The 14,438-nt window shown below is 34.3% G+C and overlaps 1 protein-coding gene across 7 annotated transcripts in view; it reads right to left on the bottom strand.

Annotated features, from left to right (window-relative positions):
• Positions 1 to 14,438, bottom strand: part of DGKB (diacylglycerol kinase beta) — a 604,621-nt gene that overhangs the window by 440,948 nt on the left and 149,235 nt on the right. For all 7 annotated transcript variants that reach the window (XM_040644224.1, XM_040644226.1, XM_040644228.1 and 4 more), the window contains one exon: positions 10,861 to 10,959. In XM_040644224.1, the coding sequence (XP_040500158.1) occupies positions 10,861 to 10,959 (99 nt within the window). The remainder of the gene's footprint in view (positions 1 to 10,860; positions 10,960 to 14,438) is intronic.

Raw genomic sequence — 14,438 nt, 5'->3', positions numbered from 1 at the left:
TGAGTCTGAGTTACATTTTCAAAGTATGGAAAAAATTAGATTCTTTTTTGCCTATCATTACTATGATGACAATTATGAATTGATCTATAATGAATATTAATTAAATGAATATTAAGTAATGGCATTGATGAAACATTTATTGAGCACTGACAATGGGCTTTGTCCCCACTCTTTAGACAAAAAAGAAAATTGCACAGGCACAAACCCATGGTACATCACATAAAGAATTTCAAGAAAATAGATGACTTCAGTAACTGTGGTTAAAGGTTAAAGAGGTAAATGCAAAGAAGGGAGAAGCAGCTGAAATGATGTTAAATAAAAACTGAAGCTCAGTGCAGCAAGTCACATCCTTAGCCAACTGTTCACACCTCTCCACCAGACTTCTGGGAGCCCTACAGCTACTATAGGAAGTAAGGTTCCAGAGCATTCAAAATCCAAATTTCAGAATCACAAGGAATTCAAACGTACCCCCCCTCTCCTTAAACTGGCTAACGTTTACTATAGACATTGTCATTATTAACTGTTCTGGTTACAGTTAAGTGACAGATAGAGAATACAGAGAGCCCTTAATAGCTGGACTGTGAGGAAAACACACACACGCCGTGCCTTCCTCTCTAACAGAACTTTTGACACTGTTGAGGAGTAATGACTTGATTAAACACATACTTTAAGGAAAGATTTAACATAACCGATGCTACGCAAGACTTAATCACCATATCTACAAGGCATAATTTAGTAGAAGTCTTATAATTATAGAAGAGCAGGCGAGATTGGAAGAAAAGAAGGTAATATAGACATATGGTTCTCCAAGGGTGTTATATGTAGAGATGCGTGGACTGGTATTTCAGCAACACCATGTTGTCCAAATTCTCAGTCACAGTAAAGAAGAGAGGTAGTTGGGAAAATGTGAATCAAGTCTAAGGCTATGTCTAGAATTCATATGATCCAAATAGCTTTATTTTCTATTCCCTGAGCTAACGAGGTTCATTATTGATTTTGTTGGCATTCTTTGAGGTTTATTTAAGGTAATATAGAATATTATAACAAGAATAGAAAGTATCCTGGGGAGAAGAGACCATAACTGGTCCAAAGGGGCACAATACTGAACATAGACTTTATTTTTTATCATATCACCTTCTGCCAATGAATAGTATTTTGACTGTGTATTCAGATAATATTATGTTTGTTTAAACATAAAATTATCATCTAAAATTAGTTATTTAAATGTTTAAATTAATAGTTTATTCTAAAACTTTTTTTGTTTTGTTTTAGGAAACATTCCAAACACTATGTTCCTGATTTAGGAATATGTTTATAGTACAGAAAGAACTAAACAATTGTGAAATCTGATTCATGTGTGGAACAAAATAATACAGTATGAGCAAAAACAAAGATACTTTGCAATATCAATTACAGAGTAACCAGGAAAAGCCACTCTTTATAAAGATGTTGTCTAAGGTGTTATATATCATAACAAAATAAATAATTGGAAACATGATAGACATAAACATTGTTTCAACGAAATTATGGTATCTTAATTTAATAAGATATTATATATCCATGAACAGCAATTTTCCACAGTATATAGAACCACACACACATTTAGTGATATTAGTTTAAGTGTAAAAATAAGGTGTCACATGATAGATCAAGTTTAATTACAAAAATGTTAAAAATACACATCTAAGAATGAAGAGGGAAATTTTAATAGTGCTTCCATTTATATATTAATAATTATTCTTATATAACTAATTCCAATTTTTAAATTTTTCTCTTCATTTTTATGCTGTTTTTATACATTTTATTTTATAATAAAAGGTTAAAATTTACTTTTTAAATTCCAACATAATACTTAAAATAATAGTAATGGTAGGTGATATCAACTGAACACTAGCTATATGCTCGGCATACTTCTAAGCAGTTTTCATGAACTAATTCATTTAATTCCATTTTACAAGTGGAATACAGATGTATGAAATATGAATAACTTGCCTCATGTCACAAACTTAGTGAAAAAGCCAGGATTCAAATACAAAGAGTATATTACCAAACAGTATCATAACATGGCTGAACCAATTTATTCTCCCATCTGCAATGTATGAACAATACACCTGGAATCCTATCCTTTCCAAAGCCTAGTATTTTTAATTGTCTTAATAATTCTGAGGGATGTGTAGTGTTATCTATTGAGATTTAAACATATATTTTCCTGATGGAGTAAAAATGGTGTGCATACATTTGTATGTTTATAGGTGATTTGTGTGTATATATTTTAATCAAAGCCTATTTTAGGTCTTTTGCCCTTTTGGATTGGATTGTGTTACTTATTTATTTACATACATTATATTTATATTCTGGACACAAATCATTTGTTACCATTCTGTAACCCTTTGAAGGAAACAACTTGGCCACAGACCCAGAGTTCATGTGAAACTTAAGTTTCTAGTCTCTACCCTTTCTGGTCATCACTATCCCAAGCTTATTTCTGCTTTCTTTCTCCTAAATTGACATTTCATATCTCACCTCATTTCTAAAACTTTTCACTGGGCTTTCTGAATCTTTGCTTAAAATAAACAAAGTACTGTTTTTCTTTCTAAGTCACTGCCACTTTGCCTAGTACATTTCTGAAAAGGTTGCTCATTCTCTCAACCAGTACTTACTCTATAGGTTTTATGGAAATCTCTCAGCTTTCCATCCAAATCATCATTCCTGCGGACTCAGAGTAAAGTATCTCTTATCATTTGAAACTCATGGAATGTCATAGCTCTCCCCACTACTCTTATTCATTACAGTTATACAGCAACCATTTCATCAAGACTGCATAATTATCTTGGGATGTTTTAAGGACAACATACAATAAACTATCCCCAGAGTTACTTGACCTCCTGATAGCTAGTGAACCTCCTCTCCATACCAGGTGAGCCTCCCAGATCCATGGCTGCACCCTGGATTTTACCATCCTCTGGAACTAATCTACTCTGAAATCAAACCAGACACTCAAATTCCACTTTCTGCTACAATCTTCTCTCCTGATTCCCTCATTTTTTTACTCTGTTGGTGTTTCTGACTGTTCACATCACAATCCTGTATTTACACTCTCATAACTCCTGTGCTCCCAGCTTTATTTTTCCCCCCAGCTTTAAATCTATTTTAGATCACACTGTTACCAGAATTTTTTTAAATTTAAATCTCAGACATAATTTTTATTATTTTTTATTATTTTCAATTAGCCAACATATATCATTAGTTTTTGATGTAGTGTTCAGTGATTCATCAGAATTTTCTTTCTAAAACCTGATCAGGCAGTCTCCTATTTATTCTAGATAAGCCAAACTCCTTGACAAGACAGGTGAGGCTTTTCACTATCTCAGACCCTATCTTGTCCATCTCTCTAAGCCTCACCTTTACACATAACCCTTAATAAATATTTCTTAGTTTCAAGGTCTCACTCTGTTCTCTGTGGTTGCTAAGACTACTCATATGGCATTCACTGTGCATTTGGCAATCAAATTCCCACTTATTCTTCAAAAGCCAGGCATCATTTCTTCAAGAAAGTTTTCATTTACTCTTTGAATTACCCTCTGGGAAGAATTAAGACTCTCTCCTCTAAGGCCCCTATAAGTTAATATTTATCTTGCCATAATATGTAATCAGTTTGCCTGTTTTGACCAATAGAGTGTAATTTCTGGCAAATAAGATAAATGCTCTTATCTGGATTTTTAGCTCTAGTAACTTAAAAAGACAATGGAAGGAAGAAAGGAAGAAGTAGAAAGACAAAGAAGATGGTAAAACATAAAAGAATATTGCACTGCAGATATTGTATATAAAAATAATCCATGTAGATTACCAGTAATGACCTTAAAATAAAGACAGTCATTATAGTATATAAACAGTAGATGCTTATCTCTAATATAAACTCCGGTTTAGGGGCACCTCCGTGACTCAGTTGGTTAAGCATTTGACTCTTGGTTTCAGCTCAGGTTTTGATCTCAGGGTTGTGAGATAGAGCCCTGTTTCAGGCTCTGTGCTCAGTGCAGAGTCTGCTTGGGATTCTTTGACTCCTTCTCTCCCTCCCCCTCTGCACCTCCCCCTGCTTGCATGTGCACCTGTGCATACACACTATCTCTCTAATAAATAAATAAATAAAACCTTTAAAAAATAAACTCTAGTTTAAAGTAATCAACATTATTTCATCCCTATATTTAATTTATTAGCTTTACTAGTATATATGGATACAGAAAATGACTAAATAATCAATTCCTTATTTAGAAAAAAGGAATCTTGCTTTTAAATAATGATGTACAATAATCATTCTATGCATGGAGAAAACAAAATTAAGTCATGGAGCTAAATATAATAAAAATGATTTTTATGATGGTCTGCTTCATTTCACTGTTCAAACATAAAGTTTAAAATGCCACTTCCTCATGAGACATCTCAAGTTTTCTTTTGTTGATAGTGAAAGAATCAATGTAATAAAAGCCTCCCTCAAACTGAAGAAGCATTATAAAAACATGTACACTCCTAGAGACCCAATTTGACTGATCATAAAAAAATAATATAAAACCTGGAATGAACATACGGACTACCGTACAGTTCTAGAGAAGTTGATCAAATTTATAGATTCCTCTATGAAATTACTCTAAGAATCAAAGGGACTTTATCTAGCCTATTTCATTGATTTCTGTGATCTAACAAATTTATGTACTATTAAAAATAATTTTTAAAAGTTCTAACTGAGGCCATTATAATGAAGAGAAATTTATGGATGGGATAGTAATAAAGTTATGGATTAGCACAAAGAAGTAAATAACACAAATGCATGCATCATTGTCAAATGTGGTATGTATTTACCTCTGCGCATTCTAAGGGTAGAAGATAAAACATGACAGTAATAGACCCAGGATTGTGTTTTATCCTAAATGCATATATGGAATCTTCTTTTTTTTAAATTTAATTTAAACACAATGCCTAGATCTATTGTAGTCAACCTTTCTGGGGAGAGGGGTTAACATATATATATGTTAATATATATAAATGTTAATATATATAATATATAATGTTAATACATATAAATGTTATATACATGTGTGTGTAAATAAAAAATATGTAATAATATATAATAAAAATATGACAGTAATAGGATTGATAAGGTCTGAAAGATAACAAACCATGATAAAGAGAACTGAGAGGGATTTCTGTTAGGTAATGAAGGCATCTCTAAAAACATAGCTTTTTTTTGTTACGATAAGGAGCTCCTAAGATGTCTTTCAATGTAGGTTAATGACATAATGGTGAGTCCGAATTTAATTAAAGCAATTCGGTAAGGGACTAAAACAAATGGACCAAGTCTGTCTTTGGTTGGGGGTAAAATTTAGAACATAAAAGAACATAAAACGTAGGTTTCATGCTTATCAGGCCATGTTCTACATGAAGTTATTACAATTTTTTGCATTGTCATTTTGAGATTGGACAGCAGAAATTTCTGAGTTCAATCTATAATGAGAATCAAGAACATATTTTTTAATGGATTCCATTCAAAGGAGAAATATTCATTTTAACAATCAATTGGGAAGGATTAATGGCCTTTTATGGAAAATAAGTTGCTTATCAAAAGTCCCCACTGAATAGATTGGAATCATTTTACATCTGTTTGGAGATAGGATGAGGGAAGGCCTTCAATAAATCTGCCTTTGTAAATAGTTCTGAATTTATTTCAATATGGCAGTAAATGGACCATGAATGTCATCATTTTTGCAGGAAGATTTTTCAAAGAAAGCATTGTAAGTATTCAAACACAGTCATAGAAGTATCTCGACAAAATCTCTAAATTACATACATTTTAAGCAATACGGTTTTTTGATAATACTCTCGAAATATGCCAGAAATCAACTGCAATCCCAGAAAACAGTGATTCTGATGTATAGACTCACTGGTCACATTTCAACTTTAATTTCAGAGTAGTTGGTTTTAATCCACTTTTATGGCAATAGGCACTATCAAGACCAATTATGTGTGGAAGCCATTTGTAGTATATGCCAATAAAAGCGTGCCATCAGTGCAAAGAAGTTGCTTACCTTGCTAATCTCCAGAACCGGTGAGCACATATCTACTGTCATTAACCTAAAGTTAATAAAAAGTGTTGGGGAGCAACTGGGAGGCTGAAAAATATGGTGTAGGATTTTTTTAAAAGATAAGTAACACCTAAAAAGATGTTCTGAAATATCAAAAGACTGCTGCTGTGGACCTTGACCTTGTAGTATGATATTTAGATGCTTCATCCAGGAATTAAGCTCCATATTAAGTTTATGTCACTCACTCAATAGCCAATTCTTGACTATAGAGTCAAGGTAAAGGAAAAAAAAAAAAAAACCTCAATAAAAATAGGTATCTTAAGTTCATTTTATATTTCCTAGAATACAGATAGATTTCTTCTATTCACGGCCATCTTGCAGTAATTCTGAACCTCACTTTGCTCTTCTTCAGAAACATCAGCATGAGAAAATGGGACTCATAATTTTTAAGAAGGAAATTGTTATTGAAAAATAAAAAGCAAAACAAGATTATATTATTTGTGAAAACTAATGATTTTCTTTCAACAAAAGTTAAAAATTTACAATGGGGGATATGGTGTGGAATTATTCGTGGGATGTCAAATGAGAGTTTACAAATTAAAAAGCCTCACAGCCCATCAGTTAGAACAGATGAAGCAATTTTGTGGGCAGAACAATGGCATAATTTCTTTATAGTATTAGTATTTGAATGGTTAATGGGTCTAATAGTAGTATGTGTATTTATTCCAGGCTAAAAAAGTAACCTTTAATTTCTACTTAGCATGGCAGGGGAAATTTTAAAGTAAAGTGATTCAGGCTAATTTATTAAATATACAAAACTCCAAAAGCTTTAGAGAGTGGGTGTACTTAAGAGAACTATAGTAGTGCAAATTATCCTTGATTTTTAGTGTGCAGCTGGTATATGAGGGATTGGGTGAGTTGATCTAGTTAGAATCTTGCTTACCATGCTAGATAAATTGGAGTTCAAATAGAGAATTATTGGATATTTACTTATTTTAAATATTTTAAGATATTTAAGCAGGACAATATTAAATTGCATTTGGCAAGTGGATCCAGGAAGCAGAATGAAGAATGTATGGAATGGAGGCAATTCAGTATGGATGCCGTTAGGACAATCCTGGAGAATAATTTGTGATGGTGACATGTGAGGCAGTTACAGTTAGGCTGAATAAAAAAAAAAAAAAAAAAGGTTTGAGAACATCAGAATAGGCTGCCCAATGATTAATCTGATATTTAATATGAGTCATAAATGATAATTCTTAGGTTTCTGTCTTGGGAAAGTTGGGATATGAATGTTCTAGTCACCAAGATAAGAGAAATAGGAGAGGGAGAGGGCCTGTTTTGGGATTTGGAGAAAGGGTGAGAATGATGAGCGCACGGAATTTTGGAGTGATACTTCTTGGGTTCCAATCCTGGTCTGTCACCTCATAGCCATGTGACACAGGAAATTTACTTAACCTCTCTGTTTCTCAGTTTACTCATATATAAAATGGAGATAGTTTTAATATTTATCTTATGGTGTCATTGTGAGGATTAAACAAATTCATACATATCATTACCAGTGACCACAGCCCCTTCATAATCTCAATTTGCTACTCTACTCATTCTCACAACCTGATACCAATAACCTTGATTTCAACAATCTTGGATTCAACTATAATTCATAACATATTCTTCCTAACACCTATTGTACCTTCCTGTTCATGTCCTTACTTCCCTTACCTCCCAGCTTAAATTCCATGGTCAATCCGCTCTATTGCATATACTCTCAACTCCCTAGCTACTCTCTCTTTTTATCATATTTAGCAAAACAGAGTTTCCTTAAGGCTAGGCTATGCCTTTTCTACTCCTGGAGCTAGAATAAAACTGCAGAAATAAGACTGAATGTGAAGAGAGAAATATACTAATCCAAGCTTACTGATCTTATTCTAAATTTATGATGATTAACAAGTGGCTGCTCATTACTCGCTCCCAAACAAATGGTATTGCCTTGATCCATTAAGCTCCCACTTTCCTCAGTGCCTGTTGTGTAACTTCTTCCCAATCCTCAAACTTCTCATACAGTTTATACCATCCTTGCTCTCAGCAATGACCCAGGTTCCTAATTCTCTGAGAAAAGAGAAGTGTCGCATATGTTTTTGTTCATTGCTGCCCCCCCCAACAGTTACAATGTTCTTTTTAAAATATAAGTCAGTTCATTCCCTTTTCTGATCAAAATCCTCTAATGGCTTCCAACCTCACTCATAATAAAAGGTAAAGATCTTACAGTGGCCTAAATTGCCCTACAGGATATGAAAATTTTATGGCATCTTTTATCATCTCCTCTACTATTCCTCCTCTTTCTCACTTAGGCCAAGCCACTAATCTCCTTGATGCCTTTCAGATCTGACAATTTTCTCCTGCCTCTGAGTCTTTACTTGTCCATCCTTGGTAACTTCTCTGTAAAGTTCTATCCCCAGATAGTCATGTGGGTGACTCCCTCACATTCCTCAACTCTTCATTTAACTATCCCCTTAGTGAACTCTTTCTTGACTATGCCTTTCATAACTACAGCCCCACATTTCTTCTCTTCTTTTCCTGCTTCAATGTACTTCCTTTATATTTAAAGTACAACCAAGTACAAAACAATTTTCTTATTTAATTGTTTATTGCTGGAATGAAAACTCCACAAAAGCAAAGATTTAATTTAGCTTTTACCATATTACCCCTATCTATAATATTATTTGGCATCAACTAGACACTCCATAAGTATTTGCTGAATTAATGAATGAATGTGTTTAGCATAGTAGTTGGTATGGTATTTGTGCTCTCTATATGAGTTACCATTAGTACATTCAATAATGATGATACATTGGGCATGTAAGACAGCACGGGACCTTCAAGTTGCAGCTTTATAGGTTTGAGATGCAAACCTATGGATGGAGGATGAACTGAATATAAATTAACATGATAATGAAGTCAACTAAATAAACAAGATCCCACTGGGAAGAATGTTAAGAGTGAAAAGCTGTGACACATGAGGGTTGAGCAAAGGGATGCACCAGCATGGAGCAGGATGAAGTCATGAAAGCCAGGAAAGATAAAAAGGAAGTATCCAGAGAAATAGAAGCAAGCCCAGGAGAGTGTGGTATAATGGCAGTCAGTGAAAGGTAGGCATTCATGAAGGATGAAGTGGTCAACAGTGCCAGATATTATAGAGTAGGTAGTACCAAGGAAATGAGAAAAGAGCAAATGTTGAGACGCAAATCATGATTAAAACTGTAGGAAGATTTAATAATTGAAAATAAATCTTCAGAATCAAGAGTATCTAAAAAAAACCAAAACAAACCAATGAGAAGGTTTTGTAAGATTATAGAAGACAAGAATATTCATGTAACACATGTTCTTTACCCTCGATTCTCTCAAAGAAAGAAAAGCTAGAGTAATAAAAAGAATGCGCCTCATGCTTGACTTTATGTGACCAGAGGTTGACAGAAGTGGACCAAGGGAGTAGTCCCCTCGCTCAATGGACTGAGTAGGGTTTTACATAGGCAGCTACATGGTAGGATGACATGATGAAGTTCTTTCTAGGTTAAAATCTGAGATCAAGGTTGCATCAAAACTAGTAAAATTACTATAATTTAAAAAAATAATTTAATATTTAAAAACTGTACAAGTCCATTCTCTTTAAGACAATATGATGAAAGAATAAAATAACACCCAAATTCATCTAAAATGTGAAGTATTTTTATGGCATTCATTATTTTTAATTAATCTTATTTACTACAGGATGTCTAATGAATCTCACATGAAGAAAGGAGACTTAGAAGTAGTTAATGCTGTCCTCAGCAATGTGGAGGTATTTTCTTTTGCTCTATATTTGTAGTTTGAGAAAATGAAGAGTTTTAAATAATTTTTAAATAAAGACATTTAAAATACAACCAGTATTTTACAGATAATTACAAAATGAATCATAAGTGGGTGCAAATTGAGTAATTTGATTAATTTCTAGGTTGACCTTTAGAAAAGTATTTGTCTAACATTTCTTAGTTGTTGTATTTTTATTATATCAAGCTAAAGTTCCAGCCACTTAATTTCCATGTCGTTTTTAAAATGCAAACTGCATTATGGATATAAAATAGTTTGTTTTGTAAAATAAGTGTTTCACTTTAGAAACAGTTTGGATTTCAAAATGTAATATGAATATTACCTTTGAATATCTACTTCTCTTTCTATGAAGGTTTGCTCTTCTCTGGGTTACCTCAGTTATGCATTTCCCAATTACATATTTATTTAAGTATTTTGCAGGTAGTTAAATTTATTGTTCACTAATAAAAAATAAAACACACCTAATGGCAGTGCATAACTTTCTTCAGCACATGTGCCCTCATTCTAGGTAGCCTCTGACCTAGATAGGAGACCTCAACATTGCAGATATATAATGTGCATCCCCAGCAAAATTGCCCCTAAGAATAACTTCATTATTCTGGGAAGTTAGATCTATAAAACATGTAAAATGTAGAAGTGTTCTGCCTCTACAATTTCTGGTAAGTATAGCATGACTAAGTGGTAAAGCCTGAGTCAGCTTCAGTTAGAGCACACCTTACTAAAACGTTTATTGTGCCATGAAGAAAAAAGGAAATACAGTGGCCAAAGGTGTCTACTTGGCAGTAATGAGGTATTTTAGATCTCTAGAGCACTGCCTTGATCAATGGAAAATCAGCCTGGGAAACATTTAGTGGTATAGTGTACCAGTTTGTCATAGAAACCCCAAGTTAGAGCAGAATGATGAGAAGGAAGAACTCACCAGTACTACTGGACAGATTGTTGTGGGTGGTAAAATATGGTCCTTCAAAGGTCCGCAGTCACATTCAGGTTTGAGATGAGAAGCACATTTATTATGTAGCTAGGAAGGAGAAAGAAGACACTATCATTTGGCATGACAACAGCAAATATGGAGCAGATATTTCAACCGAGACACAGCAAATGCATTAAAAATACATCAAAAGAATGCCAAGAACAATTAAGAGGATCATAAAGGGAACGATGTTACATTTGCCCTTATATATCTACCTTAAATCCACTGTTCAGCAACCTCTGTGACCCAACCTATATATTTTCGAATTCTGAGAAATGTTTATATTCAAAATGTACTTTAGGTTTCACATCAATAAAAGCCTGATTTTTTTGACAAACACAAATTATTGTCTCTTCCTTTGCTTATCTGTTAGCATAATCTTGAAACCACTGTGCGCTGTGGATGCTTTTTTTTTTTTTTTTTTGACCCTCCTGTTTTCTCAAAGTCATTCCAAAGTGCACAGCTCAGTATGGGGCATAATTGATCCCATCATTAGTTTTAACTTTGTAATTCAATATGTAAATGTAACCAGAGATTCATCTCAGTAGGAGCAGGATATAAATATAAGAAGATGATTATGATTATAAAAATTTATCTTTATATTGTATTTATCAGCCCTACATTAAGTTAGCATATAATCACATAATGTGTTATTTACTTTTCAACATGTATGAACCTAAACTGGCATTTTTATTCATCTTGGTCACAGGTTTAAATTAAAGTGTTATAACATTGTGCATTAAATAGTGATTTTTAAAATTGAGGTGGTAGTTATTATTGGAATCATACAAATTTGCTAAAGGCATCTAGGGATTTCTCACTCTCTCACTCCATATTAATTTAATTTCAAATTATTAAAATATAAAATTTAATATGAAATGTTACTACTTTAGAACAATTATGCATGTTAATAAAGTACACGTTTTGTTCAAAACAAAAAAAGGAGCTGCATCATTTTTCAGTTTTGAACCAAAGTCACTCCACTTAAGTCATGGCTACATTAATTTTCAAAACAAGCTTACCTTAGTAAGCAGTTAATTAGCAATCAAACATAAACCCTTAAACAGTGTTGATTTACTGTTGGTGACAGAACTCCACTGAAGGGGTATTTCTGTTGTCCTTCAATCTAAAACATCTGTCAAACTAACCCCTTGCCCTGAGTTAAGGCTACTTGGGCAATGATTGCTGCACATAAGGCCACATTACATGAAATGAAAGAACCTCTCCATATTCACCCATAGTTAGCAGCTGCTTCTCAGTGACATGTAAACTCCTTCTAAACCAGTGGTTTAATCTTCTTACCAAGCACTGCTGATCTATGTCAAGAGGCAAGAGGTGTTAAAGACGTTCAAGCCGCATGTACAAAAGAACTAAATAAATGGATGTCTCATTTGGCAAATGAAAATTTGGTGGTGAAATATATTATTATTGGACTTAATCAATTTCTTTAGAATAAATCATGGCTCTGGAATTTGGGATTTGGACATAATGGACAATGGATTCCTCAAAAGGTATGCTGAAGTCCTCACTCTTGGTATCTGTGAATGTGAAGTTATTTGGAAATAAGATCTCTGTAGATACATTCAGGTGCAGATGAAGTTTTACTGGATGAAGAGGAGCCCTGATCCAATGACTGGTGTTCTCATAAGAAGAGAAAAATCTGGACCTAGAGGGACAGAGATGGAGGGAAGAGGCCACATGGCAACAGAGGCAGAGATTTGGAGATGCAACCGCAAGCCAAGGAACAGCAAGGATGGCGAGCAACCAGCAGAGCCTAGGAAGAATGCAAGGACTTAGATGAACTATGACCCTGCTGACATCTTGATTTCAAATTTCTGGCCTCCAGAACTAAAAGAGAATAAACCTCTGTTGTTTGAAGCTACTCATTTTGTGGCATTTTGTTATGGCAGTCCTAGGAAACTTACATATCAATCACTATGAAAAATGAACCAAAGCCAAAGACAAACCATGAGTTTAAGGCTCTTCTGTACCAGGGTGTCACAGCAAAAAGGCTTTTGTTTTTTGATCCTTCACGACCTCTTTAAAACTGAGAATGCAGATTCCAAGAAGCCTCTAATTTGTAGAAGCGAGATCTACAATAAAAATCCTTGCGTGTTAAGGAATGAGAAAGTCCTGAATTTTTTCCTCTTGACTGAAGTTTGTAAAGCCTCACATGTGACTTTGAAGGACAGAGGGGCAGGGCCCTCTGAGTGCCCGCAGTGACCACAGATATGCCATTGGAGGGCCTCAGCCTCCCCCACGCCTCCATTCCATATGTTTCCAACAATTTGCAACTGATATGGTAAAGCATAACTACCATTTCTGTGTAGTTATTTAAGGATTACCAGATGTAAAAAGAGATGGCAAACATAAAATGAACTTAATGACAGCTTTTTTTTCTTTTTTCTTTTTTTAAGACCTGTTTTCCAGCCAAAAAGAAAGAACTAATGACTCCAATAGAATCACATTTGATGAGCTCAACAGTGTATGTATTTGGAGGGTAACTCTTCATATTTGGGTTTGGGGATTTCAGAGCATAAGCACCAAATAAAACCAGCAAGGGCCTTTTTAGTTGGCCTGTCTTGGTGGCCTATATCCCTGACCTTTGTCCAGGTGGCTGTGAGGCAGAGTCTAGAAGAAAGTTGGTAGCCATATGATCATCAGTAAAACAGGGACACACGGTGCAAGAAAAATCTCCTCCCCAAAAGTCTATATTAACTAATAATGTGCAGTGATACCTTACATTTTCTTTTTTTTTTTAAGACTGGAATTGGACAGCTGCTAAATATATTTGGGGAGCCATCAACACCATGACATTGTATGAAGCCCAAAGTGTCAAAATGGAGGACACCATATTGGAACTGCTGGTCACTCTCATCATTTTAAAAGCTAGAAGACAAATTTGTATAGCAGGTCTGGTTTAGTCACCATATTGCTCAGAGACACACTTGAAGACAAAGTGCAAAAAGTGAAACCCAAAAAAAGTAGCTTATAAAAAATGTTCCCAGTACTATTTATCAAGATTAACAATGAACATCATTGGGGGAGCCTAGGTGGTTCAGTCAGTTGAGGCACCCATTTTTGGTTTTTGCTCAGGTCATAATCTCAGGGTCATGGGATGGAGCAGAGCCCCGCTTGGAGCCCCACCCCTTGCTTGGAGCCTGCTTCATGCTCCCTGCTCAGAGCCTGCTTCTCCCTCCCCCTCCACTCCTCCCCAACTCAAGCACTCTCTCTCCCACTCTCTCAAATAAATAAATAAATAAATAAATAAATAAATAAATAAATATTTTTTTAAAGTTAGGATCATTTTTTTGCTGTGAACCCTCAACTGCTCTAAAAATAAAAAGTCTATTAAAAATGGCAAATATCAAAAAATACAAGCCATATGATAGAATTTAAGTTTCTTTCCTCCCCCCACACAAAATCTTAGGTTACTGGTAATGTTTTATTTCTTGATCAGATTCTTATTATATGAGTTGTTCATTTATGCAAAATTCATTCAGTTCCACCCTTAGGATATTTATACT

The sequence above is a fragment of the Ursus maritimus genome, unplaced genomic scaffold (assembly GCF_017311325.1).
Source record: "Ursus maritimus isolate PB19 unplaced genomic scaffold, ASM1731132v1 scaffold_3, whole genome shotgun sequence".
NCBI lineage: Eukaryota > Metazoa > Chordata > Mammalia > Carnivora > Ursidae > Ursus > Ursus maritimus.
Note: the sequence above shows the minus strand (reverse complement) of the source record. Positions and strands in the feature narration are given on the sequence as shown.